Raw genomic sequence first — 26,044 nt, forward strand, 5'->3', positions numbered from 1 at the left:
CGCGTAAAGAACGAGAGGTGGTCAGAGCCCTGCCCTCCAGGCTGACTCACTCCGCGAGCGGACCAGCGCTCGGCGTGCCGGTACTCACAGAGCATGCCTTACAACAGCTTGCAAGTCTATCCGTAACGGTGGGGCTTCGTAGCCATGTCCGCGACGCACTTTGTTAGGCACCATCTGTGCAAGCTGATGACAAAAAGAAAACAGAAAACATGTATAAAACGATAGTGCCAACACCCGAAACCCTACTTTTAGCCCGAGAGGCTGTTAGCCGAAGTAGGATTCTGCTTGACCAGGTATTGCCTGTGTGCAAGGCGTGATGACAACACGCAAGGAACGGCAAAGGCTGAGCGGCAGTTGAACTCCTAATGGCTGTGGTTGGTACAGACGGAGATGTTTCGTCCTCCAGGAGCCAGGAACAGTACGGCTGTTTTTATTAAATATTCTATGATCATTCATTCATTACACCTTGCACCTTTGCAAGGATTCAGAGAATTGAAGAGTGATTTATAAAACACTATTCAAGCCTCACACGAGCCTGTGAGCTGGACTTGCAGTTGCTGAAGAGGAAGTTTCCCGGAGGAGAGAGAGATGCTGTCCAAATTCTCACAGGAAGGTAGATGCAGAGCCAGGAACAGAACTCAGCAGTCCTGAGTCTCCGTCCCATTGTTAACTCCTGCTATCAATAAACCCTGATGTTGTGATAGCATTTCAAATCCTGGGCTTTTGTCTGGGGTCTGCTCCACCAGACAATGTAAGAAGACTGACATTCCCACCCCAGAAAGTTCCAAGCTAAAAGGCAAATGCAACAAATGAATAACCCTAGCTAAGGAAGGATGTACAGGGCTGTTTATACAGACTGGCCAGGTACACAGCCGCCTGTACATAAATTACAGGAAGGGAAACGATTATTTTGTAGTCACCTTTAGCCTTGCTGCGATAGCTTACCTTGTCGTCTAGGCTCATGAAACCCAGCACAAAGCCTTCACACTTCTCTTCAGGTCCGGCCTCTGGCAGGACGCGTGGGGTGAAGGAGATGCAAACGGAGACGCTGCCACCTCCTGGAAGCACCTGCAGCCGAGAGACAACTGCTGAGCAGCGCAGGGAGCTGCCTGGGATTGCACAAGCAGCCTCAGCGCTCAGCTGCTAACACGGAGCTGCACAAGCAGCATGAAATCTCCTGGGGATGGGCTATGCTCAGGCTTGCACTGAAATGACAACATGCGACAGCAAAACTGACTTATTTCAGCTGCAAATGTCAGTGTAGCCGCTCTTTAGCGTCAACAGAGTCTAAGCACAGTCACAGACCAACTCCCTAAGTACACATACATACATATGTGCCTGCTAGTTTGTTTTTAAAATACCCAGTTCTGCCCACTCTTACTCCATGGCTAACTCAGACGATTCTCCCACAGCTGACAGCACTCACAAGAAGGATTTTTTGAAGAGTTACAAGTATGAATTCAGAGTGTTTTACAGTTCAGTTGACTTTTGGCTATTTTTTATTTTACTTGACAGCAGGGAATGTAATCAAATGCACTAGCCAGCTACAGTGGATTTTCTGGGATTTACAGGTTGAATAAATTCTGCTTTCTTTAGGTGCATTGTGCATGTTATGCTTAAATCCTGCAATTGCTGCAGAAACATATGCAGTTATGATTAAATCTTGCTATTGCTGCAGAGAAACCTTTTCCATCTCCCTACAGAGCCAATTCACATCTAGCTGAGTTTGTCAGCTCAGGGGCCATGTGGCATGTACTGCTTCCAGGCTAGCGCCGTGCAGAGACAAACACTCCAACTTAGAATCACAGAATGCTTTGGGTTGGAAGAGACTTTCAGAGGCCATCTAGCCCAATGCCCCTGAAGTGAGCAGGGACATCTTCAACTGGACCAGGTCGCTCAGAGTCCCATCCAACCCGGCCTTGAATGTTTCCAGGGATGGGGCATCTGCCACCTCCGAGGGCAACCCGTTCCAGGGTTTCACTACCCTCACTGTAAAAAATTTCTTCCTTATATCCAGTCTAAATCTACCCTCCCTAAGTTTAAAGCCATCGCTCCTTGTCCTACCGCTACAAGCCCTGCTGAAAAGATTTTCCCCATCGTTCCTACAGCCCCCTTCAGGTACTGGAAGGCTGCTCTAAGGTCTCCCTGGAGCCTTCTCTTCTCCAGGCTGAACAGCCCCAGCTCTCTCAGCCTTTCCTCACAGCAGAGGGCTTCCAGCCCTTGGATCATTTCTGTGGCCTCCTCTGGCCCTGCTCCAACAGCTCCATGTCTGTCCTGTGCTGAGGGCTCCAGAGCTGGATGCAGGACTCCCGGGGGGGTCTCACCAGAGCAGAGCAGAAGGAATCCCCTCCCTCACCCTGCTGCCCACACTGTTGGGGATGCAGCCCAGGGCACAGTTGGCCTTCTGGGCTGCCAGCACACATTGGTGGCTCACGTCCAGCTTGACTTCTCACAAGGTGAGATGTTTGGTCTTGCTGGACCTACACATCCTACAACACTGCAGGCTCTGTGCGTTGTGGTCAGAGAGAGCTTAGTTGCTCTGACATGGACTTAAGCTGGGTCTGGCCAGCTGTGCTGCACAACACCTGAGCTAACAGACCTTCCTGGAGCGGCAGTAAGAAACACAGAGAACATTTCTGCAGAGGAATACCTGAATGGCTCCATAGGCATCAATTCCATTCCACATGGCCAGAGCTCGCTGCTGGCTACGCCTGACAGAGGCTGAGGCTGTCTCTGCAATGAGGCCCTTGTTTATCTGAGCTATCTCATCCTCAGTCACCCCAGAGCTGAATGTAGGCTTCATTGCTTTGAGATGCTATTTCTGTAATTATTTCTTTTACGTAATCTTTAGCTCATTCTAGCTTGTAACTGAAACTGTTTGGCAAAAAAACTTGCTAATATTTAAGAATCAAAATCTGACACACTGATGTTTTGGGCAACCTTGTCATTCATAGTTAGATCTTTCCAGGTCTTTGCTTTATCTTATTGCTAAGGAATTGTGACACTGCGGCTCCTATTTGCACCAGTTACTTTTGAAGTACTGTGGGTTACAACAGTTTATCCAAAAGAGTGGTCTACAGAGCACCCCTCTCCCAGCAGCCTGCTTTCCAGCCCTGCCACACCTACTTAGGAAACCTACCCTGATTAAATAACACGCTTCCAAAGCTTCAGGCTGGATGCCTCCCACCTAGTGCCACACATTTCACCAAGGCAACCCAAGTGAGAAGACCAAAGATGCCACTCTAGAGAGCCCAGTATAAGTGAACACTTAATTCCAGTCATCAGTTAACTGCTCAAATGTAGGCAGGGCACTCTTTTTTCTGTTGACTTTGCAAACTCTTCTCATGGTCATCTTCAAGATCCCAAAGCCTCCCAGCCTGCTGTTTCACTGTTTAGCAGTCTCTACCCCAAACCAAAGCTTCCACCTCCTCCTTCTCTGTCTCCTTTGTTCTGCAGAAAATACGCTAAATCTGAGCAGAAAGAAAATGTAAAATCTTACTATCTGTCTTGGAGTAATGGAGTAGGGGTTGTCTGCAAGAACCCCTTCGTGAGGTCGCATAAGTACAGAGACAATTTTCTGTATTGTAGGTTCTTGAGCGATGATTTCCTTCTCTTTGCTGTCAGAGTCTGAAGACTGCAGGGACACAAAGGTGGGGAATGGTTAAAACTGCTACGCTGCAAAGGAGGAATGTGAGTGTGCAGGGAACTGCTGCACTAGGCAGTCAGTATGGCCAGCTCCAGCTTCTCTCTTTCTAGCACAAAAGCTGGACACGTGGATGTGTCCTGTACATTAATTTTTTCATGCATAGGTTTGCTGTCCTGAAACTGCTCCTGAACTCCTTGGAAAATGTGCATACTTGGGTCCCCTTCTACCAAGGGAAGCACTCAACCACAACATCTCTGGCCCATTGTACAAACCAGCACCCTAGGGCAAGAATGTTCCTTTGTTGCACAAGAAAGGTTAGAAGTGTGTTCAGAACAACTACGCCTTCTGAGCTGAAGCAGAGAAAATGTGAAATTTTTTCTGTAAAGCTTTTGCCATAGAAATATACATATCCTGCATTGTACCTTCTCCCTGTCGCTCCCAGCCCTTCAAGACAGCAAATTGCCACCTTATAATCAAACTTCACGTGTAATAAATGTTACCATATTCTAAGAGAGTAACAGAACCAACCTAACTATAGCACTGGGATAAACACCTTCATATCATTAGCTGCAATTTGAACTTTGCAGGTTAGATTCTGCTCTGACTACAGCGCACATTGACACCCTAAAGCACCCGTAAGAAAAGTAGACCCAAATTAAGGATTTTTAGTTATCGTAACACTTTCATGTAAAAATAGCATTAGTTTTTCAATGACAGTATTTTAAAAAGTATCTCATGACATTCTTTAACAATTTTAAGAAAGGGAGAAGCTGCACAGCTATTTGCTTATAGCTCATTCTGGAAACTGCTTGCTGATACCAATAACCACCTACTCATGTATTGCTTTTTGGACTGTGAGAGGAGCTGACATTTCCCCTCACAATCCAGCTCTTAGTTACAAGTTATATCGGGTGTTATTGTTTTCAACCTTTCACACCAAGAAACCCATCATGCATCTCAGCAGCACTATAAAAACCAGACTAACAGCTGACCTCATCTGTGGTTTGCGAAACTGGATAAATGCTTCCGCAGGGAATGGCAGTTTGATCTAACTTGAACATGAGCTCTGACTCTGAGGTGCCACCAACTGATGCTGTCTCATTTTCATCTGTGTCCTTAGGAGGAAAAGGGTCTCCAAAGAACACCAACAAGTCCACCAGCTTTTTATCATCTTGCTCTTGGTTGTAAATTTCCCAGTCCAGGCGGATGTCTGAATTGAAAAGAAGAAAGGACAATTACTTCTAGTCAATGAGAAGATTCATTGCTTAGTTGGTACTGGAGAGACAGAATATCAAGTAATGAATTTCTATCTAGCAGCTGGATTTGTATTAGAGAACATCTTAAACTTTCCATGTTTGCTGTAAATTAAACAGCAAAGAGAGAAGCTGTGGCTGCCCCCTACCTGGCAGTGTTCAAGGCCAGGTTGGATGGGGCTTTGAGCAACCTGGTCTGGTTGAAGGTGTCCCTGCCCATGGCAGGGGGGTTGGAACAAGATGATCTATAAGGCCCCTTCCAACCCAAACCATTCTATTATTCTATGATAAAAAGACCAAACGCAGAAGAGCCAGATCATGTCACTAAGAAGCAGGTAGCACATCTGATTGACCAGGGTTAGTGCTGTGAGAGATTTACAAAAAACAGGATGGAAATTCCTGAAATCCCATCACTTCAATGAGCGAAACCCCAGACACATCAGCATAGGATATGCAGTTTCATAGTAACAACACATGGAGTCAATTACATACCTTCTACTACACTCTGGCTGGAGCTTACCTGCTTTACTGTTACAGAAAGCAAGCCAATATTCATAGCAGTAATGACATAATGATTATTACTACTATACATGTAAAGACCTGACAACATCTATTATTGTTCTGTACTAGCTAAGTCAGAAAACACCTTAGACACTGTCTTCTATACTGTCACCATTTTTACAAAAACTATCTCGACTGGGAAACAAGTAGGCCTGTTAATCAATATGTTAATAGGCTCTTCTATTTTTATTATCACACGAGTGCTGTGCAAGCGTTGATGTTTGCTGTACAAAAGTCATTCTTACCAAAGGGAGTGGGGTTGTTGAGCCGGACTCTCCGAAAGACAGGAGACCCTCCAGAGACATGAGTTCCAAACCTGAGGGGTGGGGAACCTTGCTGTCAGTACATGCAGGAAATAAAAGTGAAAGTCTGAAATCGTTAAAGATTTGTTTAAAAGCAGAATCATATCTGGCTGCACTGGCAGCCTGTTAAGAGTGGCTATCAGGTAAAGCATGGCCTATAGTGTGAAGTACAATATTGCTTTATTTAATCAGTCTCTTCTTAGTTGTCTCAGATGTTTCAGGATAAATGTGTGAAGTCAGCTTTTGTGAAACACTCTGGCAGCAGCAGCAAATGGCTACACAGCAGTGGAGTGACCTCTGTCAGACACAGATTTCCAGGTGCATAAGGGTTTCTTTTATGGTGGGTAGCTAAATCCATTTTCTATGCCCCAGTACAGAGCTGACATTGCAAATGCTGTTGGCTGCAGAATGATGCACAATGCTAACTCCTCTGAAGGCAGAAAGCAGCAGTCATGCTGCATGGCAGCTGGCCAAGTGTGTAGTGCCATGGTCCCCATAAACCAGCCCTTACCCCTCACCCAGATGCGCCTATGCAACTTGCTGTATGAGAGGGCTTAAGTCTTCCCCTGCCCCTGTTTACCTTGGGGCTGCATTTCTCCTGGCCCAGGTAAAGGGACAGGGAGAAATGAACTGTGGATGATGATGAGAACTGCCACCGTGTACCAGTTTCCATCTCCACAGAATCAGATGAGAGTGGACTGGGTGAACTTCTATGACTGTAAGCCCAGAACAGTGATTGCTGGTAAACCTGAGAAGGGTTGTATGCAGATTCTTTTCTAATTATGCTGGCAGAGACAAATGTATTGGTGTTACAGAAGCAGATACTGTACTTTGACAGTCACTTTGCTGACCTTCTCATTATATCACAAAAAGATGGGAACAGATGTGTATGTTGGCTATAATCCAATGGTATTTAATTCTCTGACTTCTCCCACAGTATTTTGTGCTATACCTGATTATGGGTTGCTCTGTTTGTGGTCCTGTCATCTGTAGGAAGATCGGACAGCCTTTCACGGTCATTTGCATAGGAATTAATTTAGGTTGTAAGTCTCCCACCTATTAAAAATGATTTTTTGCTATTAGAATCATGATAAAACTTTAGTTTTCTGCGTTACAAAATTATGTTTTGAAAACTGATTGAATTTTCAAATACTTTTGACTGGTTTCTTTTGACAGCATCTAACCCATGCTAACGAAAACTCTTCTCAGCAGGAGAATGCAATACCTCAGACATCGATCAGCTTTCCTGTGGCTTTTCCACACAATACAATATATTGTATTGGTAGAGCAGGATAGTGCACTGGCCAGCTACCAAACAGATTTTATAAATCAAAACTGCTCCAGCCCTTTTAAAGGCACACGAAAACCTCCCAAGGGATAAACATGCTACCCAAAACCAAACAGCACTGTAAGAGCAAACAATTGTTCCTTATGTGTCATTAGAGGTAGCGGTATAGCAATATCTACCCTGAATTTTTACACAAGTCCTAACAAAGTGAAAAAACACTTTTGACAGAAAGGAATCTGGGAGATGTAGTTGGTGTAAAAATCTGCCGTATCAATACTTCACTTAAAACTGAAGCCCCACCTACCTTGCAGACAAGATCATCCCGGTACTCTCCCCACATGTTGTTGTAAGCTGTTATTTCTATGATTAGCTGCTGGAAGGCTTTCAGAGTTCCTGTGGAAGGCTGTATATGGAAAGCTACTCCCTTCCCATGAGACAGCACTGCTGCTGCAAACTCTGAAGGAGCACAGCAAAGAAACATTTGATGAATTTTGAGGAAATGGAACAAAGTTAGTCTTTCTAATAATATACAGGACCATATTTTTAGCTGGTGTTAATCAGCCTAACCTCACTGGCTTCAGAAAAAACTGGGATCATTTACACAACCCACATTTGTACCACTTTCCCCAGGTTCCCTTCTGCAGTGGGTCTTAATCTGTTTTTTGAGAGTTAGTTCTTGCAGAGATTATTTCATAGAAGGACTCCCTTCCAACAGCCTGATCCAGGACTCTTTAGGATATGCAAGGCACTAATTGGTTACATGAAAACACACCCTCAATCTGAGATATAGAAGCTGGAATTTGTGCTACCTGGTTATTGTTCTGTTAGCAGCTGCCTGTTTACCTCTGTGTGCTCTTCAACACAAAGAATGAATTGCAAAGAGCAAAGCCTTTCCACGTTCTGAGTCACCTCGCCTTCTAAATCAATAAGCTTGCATGGAATCTGTCAGAACAGCATTCTTCCAATCTAAAGTATTAATTCAACAGCTGAAAAGCTCTGTCTTTGTAACAGATACCAAACATTATGGCAAGGTACCAATATGTCCAAGTTTTATTTTGGATACAGAAGACACATCCACACTTTACAGCATTTCACTCCCCCATCCCTGGGTCTCATGTGGCTCCAGTTATTATTATTTTTCAGTGCAACGCATCAGAAATGATAGATGGGCTGTGCTGTAGCTTTCCACAGTGGGGAGGGTATACAAAAGGGTTTGAGGGAGAAAAGCCTGCTGCAATGGTATTGGAAGACTTTGTAGGAGCGAAATAGACAAATGTTATGCATGTCATCCATACTGTGTTTGGGGAGTGAACCATCACCAGAATCATCCACCTTTGTTTCAGACTATTGTTTTCAAGAAAAAGAAGAGGAAAGAGAGAGAGAAAGAAAGGGAGGAGTTAGACAGAAAGCACGGATTGTGAGGAAGAGAGAAAAAAGAAGCAGAGGGGGAAGAGAGAGAATGACCTAATGCTTATACAATGTGGGCTTTCAAACTCAAGAATGAACAGAGCAGGGGGCTCCATGAGTGCTGGTCGCTCTTTAAACAACACTTCTTCCATGCACAGGAGCAGTGCATCCCCCTGAGAAAGAAATCTAACAAAGGAGGCAGGAGACCTGCATGGTTAAACAAGTTGCTTCTAGCGGAGATCAGGCAGAAGAGAAAGGTCCATGGAATGTGGAAAGAGGGGCAGGCCACTTGGGAAGAGTACAGAAACGTGGTGAGAGCATGCAGGGATGCGACGAGGAAGGCCAAGGCTCACCTGGAATTGAAGCTGGCAAGGGATGTCAAAAACAACAAGAAGGGCTTCTTCAACTACATCAGCAGCAAAAGGAAGGCTAGGGACAACGTGGGGCCGCTGCTGAATGACGAGGGTGTCCTGGTGACGGAGGATGCGGAGAAGGCAGAGCTACTGAATGCCTTCTTTGCTTCAGTCTTCAGTGCTAAGACTGGCCCTCAGGAATCCCAGGCCCCGGAGGTAAGAGAAGAAGCCTACAAAGAGGACGACTTCCCCTTGGTCGAGGAGGACTGTGTGAGGGATCGCTTAAGTGATCTGGACGTCCACAAATCCATGGGCCCCGATGGAATGCACCCACGAGTGCTGAGGGAGCTGGCGGATGTCATTGCTGAGCCACTCTCCATCATCTTTGAGAGGTCCTGGAGGACAGGAGAGGTGCCCGAGGACTGGAGAAAGGCCAATGTCACTCCAGTCTTCAAAAAGGACAAGAAGGAGGACCCAGGGAACTACAGGCCGGTCAGCCTCACCTCCATCCCGGGAAAGGTGATGGAGCAGCTTATCCTGGAGGCCATCATCAAGCAAGTGGAAGAAAAGAAGGTTATCAGGAGTAGTCAGCATGGATTCATCAAGGGGAAATCATGCCTGACCAATCTGATAGCTTTCTACGATGACATGACTGGCTGGGTAGATGAAGGGAGAGCCGTGGATGTTGTCTACCTTGACTTCGGCAAGGCTTTCGACACAGTCTCCCATGATATCCTCCTAGGGAAGCTGAGGAAGTGTGGGCTGGATGAGTGGTCGGTGAAGTGGATAGAGAACTGGCTGAATGGCAGAACTCAGAGGGTTGTCATCAGCGGCGCTGAGTCTAGGTGGAGGCTGGTAACTAGTGGTGTCCCTCAGGGGTCAGTACTGGGCCCAGTCTTGTTTAACTTCTTCATCAACGACCTGGATGAAGAGTTAGAATGTACCCTCAGCAAGTTTGCTGACGACACCAAACTGGGAGGTGTGGTAGATACACCAGAAGGCTGTGCTGCCATTCAGCGTGACCTGGATAGGCTGGAAAGCTGGGCAGAGAGGAACCTGATGAGGTTCAACAAAGGCAAGTGCAGGGTCCTGCACCTGGGGAGGAACAACCTCATGCACCAGTACAGGCTTGGGGTGGACCTGCTGGAGAGCAGCTCTGCGGAGAGGGACCTGGGTGTCCTGGTGGACGACAGGTTAACCCTGAGCCAGCAGTGTGCCCTGGCTGCCAAGAAGGCCAATGGGATCCTGGGGTGCATCAAGAAGAGTGTGGCCAGCAGGACAAGGGAGGTTCTCCTTCCCCTCTACACTGCCCTGGTGAGGCCTCATCTGGAGTACTGTGTCCAGTTCTGGGCTCCCCAGTTCAAGAAAGATGAAGAGCTACTGGAGAGAGTCCAGCGGAGGGCTACGAGGATGATGAGGGGACTGGAACATCTCCCCTACGAGGAGAGGTTGAGGGAACTGGGCTTGTTCGGCCTGAAGAAGAGAAGGCTGCGAGGGGACCTTATAAATGCTTATAAATATCTAAAGGGTGGGTATCAGGAGGATGGGGCCAAGCTCTTTTCAGTGGTGCCCAGTGACAGGACAAGGGGCAATGGGCACAAACTGAGGCACAGGAAGTTCCGTCTGAACATGAGGAAGAACTTCTTCCCTCTGAGGGTGATGGAGCACTGGAACAGGCTGCCCAGGGAGGCTGTGGAGTCTCCTTCTCTGGAGATATTCAAGACCCGCCTGGACAAGGTCCTGTGCAGCCTGCTGTAGGTGACCCTGCTTCGGCAGGGGGGTTGGACTAGATGACCCACAGAGGTCCCTTCCAACCCCTACTATTCTGTGATTCTGTGATTCTGTGAACCAAGTCATTTAACAGCGCAGACTTGGACAGATACTCCAAGAAATAAATGATGTGCCTGATGGGCACATCTAATGCTGAATATGGTAATCAGCTGTCTTTTGCCTTCCCTCCACCACGGGGATTAACAGCTATTCTCATACCTGACTGTGCTCTTCTGGCTGCACGTTCTGTGACGGGCCCTCTTCTTTTCACCAGGTGGCTTGAGGGGCTTGAAAAAATAAAAAAATCGCAGCAACATTTCTGTGAAATGAGCAGGAGTCTGGTAAAGTAACAGCTCTACCTGACTCTTGAATTGCAAAACATTTTAACTTAAAGAAGCACTGCTTACAAAACATTTCTTGAAAGTAACATCCTTAGAGGTCAATCAACTTGAGAGCTGTAAGATTGTGTGCAACACAACAGAGCCTTGGCTGCTATAGACCAGCTTATGCCCATTGACAGCAACAGCATTTTGCCGTTTACACCAGGTAAATCTTCCCTACTTGCATTAAAAGCTACCTGCTTCTGCAGGAAACATCACCAGCAGGTTTCATTACCACAGTCATGGTAATAACTTAAAAAAACCCCACCAGAGCACTGCAGAAAGTGCGACTCGTGACAGAGGCAATAGCACTCTGTCTTGATTTCAGATTTAATCCAGACCTAAATTAGTATTTGAGTCATTATGCAGAAAAGCAAGACTTACGGACAGATTTTTGGTTCTGGAAGAAGTGAATAGCCAGTAAAATACTCAGCTTCTAGTTTGAATGGAGCGCTGATTCCAGTGTCATTGGTAAGGATTAGCTGACGCTTTACTATGTCTTTGAACGCAACTTCAGATCCAAAATCCAAAAGAAGATCACGTGGGCTTTGTAACATTTGTCTTTCATCACTGTCAGAAAAAATTACATTAGTATTAAAACATCTGCAAAATTTAAAAAAACAAACCCAAAACATCCACAACAATGATCCGAGGGCTGGAATGCCCCTCCTGTGAGGAAAGGCTGAGAGTGTTGGGGCTGTTCAGCCTGGAGAAGAGAAGGCTGCGGGGAGACCTTAGAGCAGCCTGTCAGTACCTGAAGGGGCCTACAGAAAGGATAGAGGGACTTTTGACAAGGGCATGGAGTGATAGGACAAGGGGTGATGGCTTCAAGCTGAAAGAGGGTAGGTTTAGACTGGATATAAGGAAGAAATTCTTTAGTCTGAGGGTGGGGAGGCCCTGGCCCAGGTTGCCCAGAGAAGCTGTGGCTGCCCGCCCCCCGGCAGTGTTCAAGGCCAAGTTGGACGGGGCTTTGAGCACCCTGGTCTAGAGGAAGGTACATCTAGTGGATGGGTGTACTCTCTGCTGGATAAAGACCTGGCTGAATGGCCGAGCCCAGAGAGTGGTGGTGAATGGAGTTAAATCCAGCTGGCAGCCGGTCACGAGTGGTGTTCCCCAGGGCTCAGTTTTGGGGCCTGTGTTGTTTAATATCTTTATCAATGATCTGGATGAGGGGGTTGAGTGCTCCCTCAGTAAGGAGGTGTTCAAAAAGCATGTAGATGTGGCACTTCGGGATATGGTTTAGCAGGCATGGTGGTGTTGGGGTGATGGTTGGACTTGATGATCTTAGAGGTCTTTTCCACCCTTAATGATTCTATGATATCAGAAAAATAAAATAAAAATCAGTCTGATATACCAAGTCAAAGAGAATTATATTCATCTTTCTTTAATATTACGTCTCACAGTGCAACAACAAAACTTAATGGTCCAAAATACAGGATCTTGGGTATAATTCTGCAATTCTAAATTCACATCTAAGAGTTGAACTTGCAAATTTTTGGCATTCCATAAAATAGTTGTTACACACAAACATGTGAGGGGCTTGCAGCGGTCCCACATTTCAGTTACCAGGGAGAAAGGTAACTTTTTATGCTCTCTGTACCCAAAAGTGTCAAGGCAACTGGCAGGTTACAAGTGTCAGAAGCACAAGGGAGAACAGAGACAACACATGAACATGAGTTTCACTAATGTGCAGTTAACTTCACGTGAATTTATTATTCATGCACTAATTAATTCACAGTTGTTAAATTAATTTTGGTGGGAGTGGAGTAGTGCTCTTCTCTAGTCCTCTCATGGACATATGAAGATGCTGAATTTGGCCAGGGTGCAAACCCCATATCTTTTCTTCAAATAGGAACCTTCAGTGAATTGTCTCAGCGCATTTCACCATCCTTGCTGCTTACAGCAGGAGGAGGAATGAGTTTACATAAATAAGTGGGGTTATTCCCCCTCTCTATTGTATTTGTGCTTTGGGAAGAAGTAGGGTTCATGGATAAACCCTTGATTTTACCTGGCAACTCCCCTGTCACAAGGTACTGAGTAGGTGACATGCAGTCCTTTCACTTCTCCAGAAATGCTCAGAAAGAGGGGTTCAGTCATGTCTTCTATGCTACAGGAAAGGGCAAGGTCTTTCAGCTCACCCTGAAAGGAGAAGAGTCAAGTTTCCTTGTGAATGAAGGAAACACCACAGAGGAAAGGCAGCCTCGTTAAGAAATTTACATCGAAAACTTGTATAAACATCACTGGATTGAAACCAGACCTGTAACAGAGTCTTGAAAAGTGTCACGGCATTGTTCGAAGTGCATTCTCTGTCAGCATCAGATTTGCTTAGAAGGCAGTACCACAGTGAAAATTCGTCGCTGTTTCTTGGCTTTGTAGTCACATTTTATTTCCACCTGGGTTTAAAGCAGGACTTGCAGGATGAATTATGTGGCCCAGTAACACTAGTATTCTGGCTAAATCCACACCAGATTTGTTTTTATTTTCTCCTTACCCTACTCTGATTTGATTGGCAACTAATTAATTTAATTTCCCCAAGGTGAGTCTGTTTTGCCTGCGACAGTAATCGGTGAATGATCTCTCCCTGTCCTTATCTCGACCCACAAGCCTTTGGCTGTATTTCTCTCCCCTGTCCAGCTGAGTGATAGAGCAGCTTTGGCACCACAGAGCCCTCGAGTTCATCTATGAAGATGAACTCCAAATATGAGCTCTGAATCTCCACTGATTCACTAATGGTACTTGGGCACCTAGCTCACCTACAACGCAGACAGCCTTTTTTGTAGGTGGCTCGGACGGCATTCAGTTCCCCAGCCACATGTAGAAATGCCCTTTCAGACATCCAACATGTCCCGTTGAGCTTCCAGCTTTCAATGAAGAAAGCTCAAGTTTACTGGGATCCTGTGCCACATATGCCAGACATACATGTGTATCTGAGATCTTCCAGGGCATCTCAGAGTACTGAACACCCATTTTTAATCAAACAAATGAAACTTAGGTCTCCAGTGACTGTAATGGGAACTCCTACTCCACACCTATAGGAAGCTCCTTTATTTAACTGCGTTATGTCAGTTGTTTGAATGCAGCTATAAAGTCTATGGCTGAATTCCTGAAGTTTGTAAACTCCGCAGTCCACACGCTATTTTGCAGACTCTCAGTCCCATCAGTCCCTTTTAAGTTTTCAAATATCAAGATGTCATGAGCCTAGTTGCATTCAGAAAACCCAACGTATACTATATAGGCCAGTCTGCTAGCTTTCATTTGGGATAATCCAAAACGAGGATCTGTGTGCTCTAAGAACAGTGATAAGTATTAAAGGTAATTGAGTAGACATTCAAGAAAGAAAGAAACCAAGAACAGCTGGAGAACAAAGAGGCAGGGTAGAAAACTGCACACCACATGGACTGATTTAATTCTTGCCTTCAACCATGGTTACCTCTAAAGCAAAGCAATTTCAGAGCTATCGTATGGAAAAAGAGAGCATTATATATTTTTGTATATAAAAATCCTTCCTTTTGCCAGATGGAGGTGAAATGAGACTGCCAGTGTTGCTGTTTTGATAAAATTGCATAATTTTGAAACTTACCACGATGTTAGGTGACAGCTCTATGCAGCATTCTTTTTCTTCATTTGGGCCTAAGGTGCCACTGGCTGGGGAGACAGCGGCAGAGCAGAAAGCTGCCTGACTTCCAATGAGCTGCCGAACAGGAAGGACAGACGTTCAGTTAACTCTCTTAATTCATTAACACTGATTACTTCAGATTTGCTCTTCAGATCAGAGCACTATAAAACAGAGTTATCCTAAGGTTTAGGACACTTGCAGCTAGCACCACATACAGTTTGTTAGACAAGGCTTGCTTTACAGCTCTCCCATGGCTGACAAGATCCTCATGTTACATTTATTTCAAATGACTTCAGATGCCCAACTGAGGCATCTGGGCTGGGAGCAGAATCACTGTCGTCCTTTTCACAGCCACAAGCTTTTCCAGGGTTAAATCAACCTATCTGATATGGGAGCAGGATCCTACAGGTGCTGTATCTCTTTCCACTGAGTACAGAGGTGGCCTACAGAGACAATCTTGGTGTTGGCACCTTCCCTAAGTGACTAAATGCACATGGCATGAATCCAGAGGCGCAACTTGATTGCTCACACACGAAGCTCAGATACCACATAAAATGCTGTAGCTATCCCTCCTAGGCTCCAGCTGTTTCAAAACGTGTTCCCATAGGTCCTAAATCATCCACACGCTCAGTTAGGATGTCTTGGACACCTAAGGACACCTCAGATGGCACTGAATTCTTTCGTGTAGGCAACCGAGCTGAACCCTGGATGTTAGAGTAGATCTGAACGACCAAGACCCTGACAGCGGGATTCAGCTTACAGGCTCATTAACCTAATGGTATTGATAGAGGGGAGTGTCAACACTACCATTGTAGCCAACAGACATCCAGTTAGTATGTGCTAGAGAGCGTTCTGCAGACCAAGCAGATGTCCGTTTTAGGGTGAGCTGAATACTTCTCCAGACTCTGTTGACTGTATAGATGGGGTAGGATCCAGTTGCCTAAACACAGGCACATGGGGTAGCCAAGCCACACAACTGTGGCTGGCTGGTGTGACAGGACTTCATAGAATCATAGAATTATTAAGGTTGGAAAAGACCTCTAAGATCGTCAAGTCCAACCGTCAACCCAGCACCACCATGCCTGCTAAACCATATCCCAAAGTGCCACATCTACACATTTTCTGAACACCTCCAGGGATGATGACTCCACCACTTCCCTGGGCAGCCTGTTTCAATGCTTCACAACTCTTTCAGTAAAAAAATTTTTCCTAATAACCAATCTAAACCTCCCCTGATGCAACTTCATAGAATCACACAGAATCACAGAATCACTTGAGGCCGTTAAGACATGTGGCCTTACAAGAGACCACATTTCTTGAATGACGCCTGGAGCTGAGGAAGAACACTCTCCAGCATGCACAACGACACCAGACATATATATTCTAGTGACTGACTTCCTGCTCAGATTTCCATTGACTGAAAAGAGAGTTCAGACCATAGCTTTCACACTGACATTAAATTTAGCGGTCCTAAGCTATGAGCTGAATCCCACCCAGAAAGTAAAATTTAAGCAAAATTTAGACACCATTCAAAAGCACCACTGTTTCTTTGCTCTACTGAATTAAATGCAAACCCTGAAGTGCTGTGGTACTTTGTTTAACACTCTGGTAGCTTACACCCTATTTCCCCGCACATCCCTGCCCACCCATTCTCCCAGGGATGATCCACAGACAGTAAGAGCATATTAATATCAACTGGTAGTTAATCTTTTCAACGCTGGTCTCAAGTTGAAGTCTTTCTCATAAGCCAGTAAACAGAAATCACTACTGAAAGGATACATCAGAAAAGCTTTTAAGAGTAGTTTGTATTTCGATAGAAATTACAGTTTCCATCCCTGCTGTATTCTTCATCTATTAGATGTGCATTTACCTTTCCCCATGAGTATTTTGCTGGCAGCAGTGTCTGGTTAAAAAGTTTGCTGGTTGCTTTGGCAGGAACTCCAGTATAAATTTCAGTGAATACTAGATGACTAGATATCAGGCACACTTGGGGGGTCTGAACTTCAACAAAAACAGGAAGATGACTGGAAATAAAGCACACAGATGGTCTATTGTTATCGTTAATGAAATGTGCTACACATACAACAGCATGCTGGAAAGAATGATGATGTTTATTTAGCAATATAAGTGATTGGACAGTTCATTGATAGGTTACACAACTCCACTCCGAGTTCCTGTTACCTATTTGTGTTTTAGGAAATAAAACTACCTAAAGCAAAAATCACATGTGAGTCTCAGGAAAAAACCAAAGCAGACCACCACTTTCTCTCCTTACCTCCCTTTTCCATTTTCTACCTCCAGTTCTAATACTGTCTGGAGACGCTGGCACAGCAATGATGTGAACTGAACTGACACACTGCATATACCAAAAGGAGGTATTTCTCCAGCAGATGGTTGAATGGTAAAGGGAGATACCTAGGAGAGGAGAAAGAGAAATTTCTTTGATGCCTGCAAAGCAAGTGTAAAATGCTGAAGCCACATAATCTGATCAGGACTTGCATGTACCTAGCTTTTCCTCAGACATGTCCTTTCTGTCTGCCCCTGGAGTCCCACCTGGGTTGATTTCAGTAAGCACAGCGCTAGCTTTGTGAAAACCTGGCTAGACAAGGAGGCAGGACTTTGCTGCTGTGGGGACAGCTAATAAAAAGGCAAAGACCTAAGAGAAGGGTAGTCAGAGCCAAGGGCATAACAGGGATGCCTGTGCTTGGAGTAAAGGGGAATGTGAAGGGGAAGCAGTCAGCAGCAGTAGCTGTGTCTCCTCCCAAGTGGAGGGGCTGAGCAGCAGCTATGCAAGGTGCACAAGCTGGGAAGATTCTTGGGCAGAAGGTCAAGGAAGGAGAGCTAAAGGCATGGAAACAGAAAGAGCACCAAGGTGGGGTTGGAGCTGGAGACATTCAGGAAAGGAAAGCGGTAGCTCTTATGCAGGAGGAATGGAGCACTTGATCTCTGATCTTCACCGAGGTAAGAATGGGCTCAGGGATGACAAATTCAAGAGATTAAGTCTAAAACCTCTCTGTGGTTCTGGGAGCTGTTGGGAATGGCAGTGGACAAGGGAATAACAGTAAGAAGTAAGGGCTTGAGGACTGTGAGGACAGGGTCTCCTCCAGGGGCCCCCTACTTCTAATCAGGCACTTCTGGTTATAATTGTTCTGGGGAAAAAAAGAGATAGACACACACACACACACACAACTGTTTTTCAAGGCTGCCATACAACCACTCTTAAATCTTTTCTTTTTGCCATCAACTTTCACGCAGAGTTGGTGAGATCTCTACACAATACGTGGAAAAGAAAACAAAGCTCAAGAACTCATGGGGATATACTACAACTTCTCGTAGGCTTCCATCTCCTTATAGTCAATGGAAAATTCCTGCTTAACAAGCTCCTCTCTCCATTGCAAAACTGACAGTCTTTGCAGAAAAACAGAACATCTGAACAGCATTTACACCAATCTTGCCACGAAGCAAGTGAACTCAATTCCTTGCACATGCAATTATGTAAAGAGCCCCACAGGCAGAATTTGGCCTTTCATTACAACAAAAAACACTTACCCCAGAGTCTGGATTTCCTTGCTTCCCTTTCATGAATAACAACAAAGAGATATCTAGCTACAAAGCCCACTGTGTGCCACAAATAATCAAAATAAACATTTTGTCGTCTTTTTTTTTTTTAATTTTAGGAATATGTGATGGTCTGCAGATAGCAGCTCTCACTCAGTTCTTTGCCATCAGTATTACCTCCAAGCTGCTTTAGTTATTTCATATGAAATGGTGGAATGAGCTCTGAAGTCAAAGATTGGAATGGACTGCATTTGACACATCACAGCCTAGATAATTCTAAACAACAGTTCTAGTATTCATTGTGTTAAGAAGTCATTTTCGGAGACACTCGTGCATTTGAAAGCTACTGTTTAAAGCCAAAAGGCCCTGTTCCGTAGGTGCTGAAATTCTTGTCTGAGATGCTGATGTAGGTGCATGGGAAGAGTGTTTAGCAGCCTCTGCTCTGATAAAGTCTTGCCCCCTTACTTATATCAGCAGCAGCTGAAATTACTTCACGCAGAAAACACTCCACATTTCTTTGGATCAGGCTTGCAGGGGATTTGTAATAAACGGAAATAGAGAAAAATTCCAAAGAAGCATTTAATCTCAAAAGAACTTGTGCACTTCTGGAACTGTGCAGAACCAGTTTCATAAGAAGTCATGGAAATTAGAACTTTTGATATCTGGAATGAATATTACAACTCCTAAGCATAAGGAAGAAATAGGTAAAGAGGGACCATAGCCAGGTATAGCAGTGACTTACCGCTTCATTCCTTTCAGCGAGACAAACCTGGCTTTCTTGCATTCTCCATTGTGCTGGCAGCTGACACAGATTTTTAATCTCAAAGGTTCTTAATACACTCTCACCCGGCTTAATCAAACCTAACCGGAGTGATGGAACATCAATACAAAGAAGTGGACCCTAGGACACCAGGAAACAGATGTCAGAATGGACACTTGTGCCAAGACTGCCTAAATAAGAAGCATACATTAGCTAAGCTTAACACTCAAGTTCACAGAGAGTAGGAGAAAGCAAATGTATTGCGTGTAATACAGAAAAAATCTTATTGTCATGGGAGTATCAACACTGACTCAATAGTTACTAGACAGCAAAAATACCTCCTGTTTGTAACTGATCTAGATTTGTCAGGCCTTTAAGAGGCAGAAAGCTTTATATGGACAATGGCCAGGCCCCACAGCTAGTTATCCCACAACACTGAACTGTTCCTTACCTTAAAAGCAGCCTGAACATGCAGTACAACTGGCTCTGGACAGTGTTCAATTGTACACTGCAGGTTGCGGCCGATGCACCCAGGTTTGCTTCCAGTAATTGCCAGTTCAAATTCACAGCATTTATTCACATCTAGAAAAGAAAATTCAGGGTCCCATCTCACCATTCTGCAAAGAAACCACCTGCTGCAAGCCTGTTACTGTAGCTCCTAGAACCAAATTAAGTCTCCTGTTGGCTCCAGTGGGCTGGGCATCAGGTCTTGGTTTGCAGCTTGCATTATAGTGCTCGGTGACTTTTCTCTTCCACTTGTACCAATTTAAATACTTCTGTCATTATCTGATGCTTGCGAGTCACAGAAACTTTACCTATGATGCCAGTATGAGGTTCAACTTCCATGATGTCACAGGGAGTGATTTTCTCCCATGTGTACTTGACCAATGATTTGCTGTTATTCCACATCTAAAACAAATAAAATCAATGAGACAATTAATGCACTTTAAGCTTTCATAGCAACAAGCCAAATTGCTTATTACTGGAAAGTACAAAATGGCTATCTTAAGTTGAAAAAGAATTTCTAGGAAGAGAAAGCACAAAACTAAATGCTGATTAGCAATATCTTTAAGAAAGAATGGGAAGACCATTAACAGGGAAATGCCTTCCTGCCTGGCTCTTGCTAACAGGCCTATTTCTGCCCAGTGAGTCTAAGGTCAAAAGGATCCTGATCTCTAGTGAAGAGGACGCTGAGTGAGTGGACAAATGCAGCAGCAGTCTGTCCCATAACGGTCAAGCAGAAATTATCAGAACTCGCAGGAAAGAATAAGGTCTAGTGAGCTGCAGCATATGTGTCTTTTGCAGCTCCTCTGTGCTGCTGTAGTCCTTTGAATAAACAGTGTTTCTGCTGTGAAGTAATTAAACCATCTATTCGCTATTCCTCCCAGCTGGAAAACTTCTACACTACAGGAGTGACAGAGTGATAAGCAACAGGTTTGTGACCCACAAAAACATTTACAAAGGTAATATTCTATGGTATCAAACTTGAGAGATGAAAAAAGAGCAAAGCCTGCTGCCTAGGGTGTAGGGTTCAGGAGGCTTCCTAGGGGATTTCAGTAGCGACCCTCCTGGAATCACCACCTCCTTTAAAAATATTTAAGAAAAAACAAAATAACATGGATTGTCTGATATCTTCTAATAACACTTATGACATCTAGTGACACAAAGCACATGATAACAATGAAGTCAAAAGCAAACAAACCTTGAATGTTTTTTTGACATTTACACCAATGAAGTTTTCTCCAGGGATGATAATGGCGTATGGTTCCAGAAGAAGATGAAATGGTTCTGTTGATCCTTTAACTTCTATTTCCATTGCTATTACATCCTCTGCTTTGTATTCTGGAATGTTTTGAAGCATCCTCTCTTTTACTAAACTTTAGGAGGAAATATGGTAGAATTATTAAGCATCTTAAAGTGGTGTTTAAACTGGATCCCATCTTTTGATTGCCAGATCAAAACTGAAAATCATCAAAAGTTTCTCAGCTACAGACTGCCTGGGCGCAGTTAGCTCAGGCTGGGGACAATTAAAAACTGGAAAAATTACAGGAGTTCATTAATATACTCTAGTCATCCCAGTCTGTTCATGAACAAGTATGTAAGTCATAGACTGCTGTGACAAACAGTAGCAACAAGAAAACCTGCTGGAAGTCTCAGCAGAAAGCTGGGAAATGAACTCACAAAATGACAGTATTATCTTTTTCCAAGAGAAGTGCAGCCCTAGCTAGGGCTAAGGCATGTGTTCAGACATGAGGGAAGATCACAGAGATGCTCTTTGTACCACCATTAGTTGTGCAGATAAAATCCTTTATAATTGTCAGTCCATCATCACCAGAAAGATGAAGAGTTCCAGTAACTTAATGTAATAGCATAACTAAAATGTGGCTACACATCTTACTGGGAAATACGGTTTCTCAGCTTACCAAGGTGATTCTGGGATGTCCCTCAGTACCATCTGAATCACACTGTGATAGTTCTTCAGCTACACACATGAAGGAGAGAATTTAAAGGTCAAGTAATCAGTTATGTTGAGGATTAAAAAAAGATGAAAAAGTAGTTTACATTTAAAGGACCAACGATCATCATCAGAGTATTAAGCTCTGATAAACAATATTCAAACTTTAGAGTTACTAAAAGAAAACATGTTTGGCTGCAAAATATTAAGCCAGATTCTGATCTCATGGTGTATGATTCCAAGAAAATTACTAATTTTTTACATGCCTGTTATTATTTCCCTAGTATATTGCATACTACACACAAGCATCTGCAAAGGCTCCCCAAATTAAGGTTAGTACTGCTGTAGTAATTTAAAGTTTCTTCTAACCACTCAAGGGTATTTAGCTTAATTGACCATCAATCTGATTTTGAGTAAGAAACACTGCTTTTCCATCATGGGAGAAGAGGATGCCTTCTATATTCTAATGGGGGAAAAAAAAAACCACAGAAGCAGGCCTTTAATTTGAAGGGCTTTGCAAAAGATTCATTTGTTTGTAGAGAGATTAATTTAAGTGTACATGTTAATCCAACATATTTTTGTTAACCAATTAAAATCTTTAAAACATCATTAATATATTTTTGTATTAACTAATTGAAGTATTTTAAGAACCCAGTTAGTTTCTCTTCCATACTTATTTGAGGTATTTCTATGTCTGTCAGTCACCACAGCTTGGGATAGTCCCACTCTTGGGCTTACTTTGGATGGAGTTCCTTTAAATACAGTGAGCTCATGCTCCTTATTTACACAGACAGCAGAGCAGAAACTAAGACAACAGTCACTGGTACAGCTGCATTCAAACATTTTGCACCCCTCTTTACCCACAGCTGCACACCATCATTTCTCTGCCAAAGGCTACTACTACCCCCTTAACTTACCCCACAGCTGTTCACAGGACCCCTTTCAGCCCAAAAAAGCTACAGTTGGAAACAGTTTAAATAATCACTGCTAACCAAACTTGGTTAGGCTGCAGTAGGTACGGGGCACATCCGCAAAGCAGCTCATTCAGTGGATGGGAAGGGTCAGGAGATGGTGGAGGAGCTGGTGATGTGAGAGTGGTAACTTTACCAGCCAGCACAGCTGCAGCTATGAGGACGTGTCCGCAGTTTCAGTGTAAAATTGTGTCCAATCAGTATCAAAAATTACATGAGGTCAGAAACCCTCTCACATTTTGCAGTCAAAACATGTTTTCTTTTAGTAACTTTCTACATTTTGAATACTGTTTATCCAAGCATAGTACCAGCTAATTAAATTCAATTCAGAAAGCTGCACAGCAAGGATTTTACGACTTGCATAAAAATACACAGCTGGAGTTTATCGTTACGAAGGAATCACAAGCCATACCTCCTGCGGAGTGTAAGTGAGAATAAACTGATGATCAGCACGGGGAAGTAAAATTCCCTGCTCGGGATTTAGGGAGAAGGCTGAATCAGTGTCTCGATTGTACTGGAGCTTCGTAAAGTCTGCAGTTTCTTCTGGTATTAATGGTTTCAGATTAGGCTTCATTATCTTCCAGTAGAAAGGAAGTTCTACATGGCTGCAAAGAGATCAATAAACAACAAAAAGCTATGACTAAAAAAATCAGATAATTTTGAGTAAAATATTGCAAACGTTCAGTTACTTGTCCATATAGGGAATTCCTCTCCTTAAAAATTACGGAGGTTAGGCTTACTAGTCTTTGTGAGCTACAAAGCTGATGAGGCAGCATAGAGTCAGAGTGTATAAATTGTACAAGAACATGCCAATATATGGCAGTAAATTATATAAATGTGCAAGACGTTAACACTTTCTTGCCTTATTTAACTTGCCATGAAATGCAACTTTTAGGAAACTCTACAATACTTTCAAGAATCTGAGATCAACAGGACAATTCCTGCTGATACCAGTATGTTTGCATTGGATCACTGCTGACGATCTACATAACATTCTGAATTTAATCCAAGTGCAAGCTGTGGTCTTTAACATATCAAGAAACACAGGGGCTCCAGCTAAGATCATAGCAATGGCTCTGTAACATTCTTTGTAATCCAGAAATGGTTGCTTAACTGGGTTGCTTCAGCAGAATTGTGTTCCATGCAATGTGTTCATGGGTTTTAAAACCTTGCTCATACTGACCTCAAAAACTTTGCCTTACTAAGGGGAGGAAAGACACTGGAATTTGAAAGGGAGTATCAAAGACATAGAACTGAACATGTACAATTTCTTGTATCACTTTCTATAGCAGTAGAAAGTGCTCTCCTTCCTGCTTCTGAGGAGTTCAGTCTCAGCCTGTCCAGCTTTGTTTCACACAAATGCTGACACCAGACACGCAGGGACTGCTGTCACGACGATAACACAGAGAAAATGTGGAAATTGGCATAGTCACATCCTTCGTCACTTTACAGTATCCAGTCCACTGAATCACACTTTCTATACCCAAACAGCATTCTGTCCTGCCATTGTGCATGTGTGGTTTCTAGGCCACAAAACAAACTTCCAGAAATTCACTGTAGTAAGTAGCAATTTACATGAATGTATCTAAAACCAGCACTGACCTCCTCACTGCTTTGATGGTCTGCACAGCCTCTGACTATGGCAGTCACGTGCATTAGTGTACTTCTAATATTGTCTAACTCATTTTGATCAAAATCAGGATTCTGCTATGTTCAGTACAATGAAATTGCACATAAGGGCATATTCCTTGACTTCAAATAGAGTTTATATTTGAATCTATTAGGACTCAATAGTAGGAATCATTGGAAAGTTTTAATATGAGCTAGTTACAGTGGGCTCCCGTTTTAATCAGCGGAGATCCAGTGGATTCCAGGATGCATTCTGTCTTGTTCTGTGGGAGATGTCCACAGTCAGAACTGCATCCTTAAAAGCATTGATTTCCCTGCACTATGAAAAGAGTATAGGGTGCTTAGCTCAGCTGCACAAGCATACATTGTAGGTAGGTAAACTTAGATAAACCCCAACTGGACAACCCTTTTAAATATTTCCTGCAAGCATCCATATTTACGAATCTTTTGCAGTTGTAGATTTATCTATACCAAGGCAAACATAATTGACCTTGGCAGTGTATGAACCAAATGGTATGGCTAACAGTTGCTATAATGTTTGATTCATCTATAATATTCCTGCTCTTACAAGCATAACCTTGAACCTTATTCACTAAACAATGGACAAAAAGACACAAGGCTTCTGCACTAAGTTTATCAAGTGCATGAAGGTTTCTCTAGCTTGGGAGAGGATGGTATCACAAATGAGATCCCTAGCAGTATGTTCAGACTGCAGAGCATTACTCCATTAACAAGAGCTACGTACGTAGAGTTTCTTATAACCAGGTGCTTCTCCTCGGTGGTGTGTGGGTTTTGGGGGTCAAATCGTATGAGATGCTGTGCTGTGACATCAGTAACTTCACCGAGTTCAGGTTTGCATTCTCCACCCGTGACGAACAAAAGCTCCAGAGCTATCAGCTGTCCAACCCCTTGAAGAAATAAGGAGGTATTACTGTTACCATCTGGCTGTTAACATTGTTCATATTACTCCTTAGCAACAAATGCCAGCAATGGTCATTATTGTTTATATCTAGGTTTCCTCAAGTTTCAGAACTCCAATGTGTCAATTGTACAATATTTTCCTGATGTTCTTTGTTCATCAACATATATCAGTAGAGACCTCCTCTTCATGAATTTAACAGATTTGGATTTCAGGGCCGCAACCTCAGCTCACTTACATCAGCATTGTTTCACTGAAGTGAGCAGAATGTTTGCAATGGTTGATAATGTGGCTCCCAGATGTTTTGAACAGTATATTACAATAAAAATGAGCAGCAAATGCACTCTTAAAAAATTTCCAAAGGAAATACCTGTAATAAAGTGATTAAACAGACTACAAATCAAGCCTAACGTTATAGCACTCATAATTACATTACAGCACAAGAACTAACATTTACAAGAATTTCAGCTGATTTCATTAGCTGTCCCAAAGACTGCCTCTCTCTCCTGAATACCCTGATCTGAGATGTGCCCCAAATTTGCTTCACACCCAAATGTATTTCTGCCCTGTTAAAGCTGATATTTTATAGTTTGTCATGCTATCTCATTGATACAAAAACTGAAGAAATGAATTGCACCTGACTACAGGTCTTCTTCACTGCTACTTGGTGACACTGGATTGCTGGCTACAGTGGGTTAAGAGCTCAGCGCTTTTTGAGTCCCATGTATCTCCTGCTCTGGGATGGAGCAGTAAAAATAATGATAAAAATGCTTAGCATTTAACACTATCAGGGGACAAAGTATTTGCTTAATCCAATGACATAAAATCTTACCATCACTTCAAGCCATCAACCACCACTCACATTATTTGAATATCTGCAGTGTTAGAAACACGATCTCTGAAAGGTGTTAGAAACAAACCTGTGACTGTAACATCATTGACTTGGCAATTGTCACAAACAGTGGTGTATGTTTGCTGTGAGACATCTGGAGAAGAAGGGAAAAACACTACCTGAAAGAGAGAAGTGAGACAGCAACGTCTGTAATGGATTTCTCTCCAGGAAGCAATAAACTACATTTGTAAATGTTCACTAAAGGACAGTTCTAGTGATCAGTAATTAAATCTTACATTTGCAAGAAACAGACAGTGTTTCTGGTCTGTGGTAAGGGAAGGTAA

At 43.5% G+C, this 26,044-nt stretch overlaps 1 protein-coding gene across 1 annotated transcript in view; it reads right to left on the reverse strand.

Moving 5' to 3' along the window:
• Positions 1-26,044, reverse strand: part of DLEC1 (DLEC1 cilia and flagella associated protein) — a 43,110-nt gene that overhangs the window by 6,405 nt on the left and 10,661 nt on the right. The window contains exons 12-32 of the mRNA XM_009943108.2: positions 25,789-25,879; positions 24,695-24,857; positions 22,733-22,925; positions 21,318-21,376; positions 20,597-20,771; positions 19,710-19,803; positions 19,346-19,476; positions 18,877-19,035; positions 16,852-16,991; positions 16,447-16,600; positions 14,541-14,651; positions 12,969-13,099; positions 11,345-11,530; positions 10,800-10,867; positions 7,355-7,506; positions 6,715-6,818; positions 5,706-5,776; positions 4,639-4,856; positions 3,500-3,634; positions 946-1,068; positions 89-183 (exon numbers count right to left, since the gene is read on the reverse strand). Coding sequence (XP_009941410.2) covers positions 89-183; positions 946-1,068; positions 3,500-3,634; positions 4,639-4,856; positions 5,706-5,776; positions 6,715-6,818; positions 7,355-7,506; positions 10,800-10,867; positions 11,345-11,530; positions 12,969-13,099; positions 14,541-14,651; positions 16,447-16,600; positions 16,852-16,991; positions 18,877-19,035; positions 19,346-19,476; positions 19,710-19,803; positions 20,597-20,771; positions 21,318-21,376; positions 22,733-22,925; positions 24,695-24,857; positions 25,789-25,879 — 2,753 coding nt within the window. The remainder of the gene's footprint in view (positions 1-88; positions 184-945; positions 1,069-3,499; positions 3,635-4,638; positions 4,857-5,705; positions 5,777-6,714; positions 6,819-7,354; positions 7,507-10,799; positions 10,868-11,344; positions 11,531-12,968; positions 13,100-14,540; positions 14,652-16,446; positions 16,601-16,851; positions 16,992-18,876; positions 19,036-19,345; positions 19,477-19,709; positions 19,804-20,596; positions 20,772-21,317; positions 21,377-22,732; positions 22,926-24,694; positions 24,858-25,788; positions 25,880-26,044) is intronic.

Source organism: Opisthocomus hoazin, chromosome 4 (genome assembly GCF_030867145.1).
Source record: "Opisthocomus hoazin isolate bOpiHoa1 chromosome 4, bOpiHoa1.hap1, whole genome shotgun sequence".
NCBI classification, from domain to species: domain Eukaryota; kingdom Metazoa; phylum Chordata; class Aves; order Opisthocomiformes; family Opisthocomidae; genus Opisthocomus; species Opisthocomus hoazin.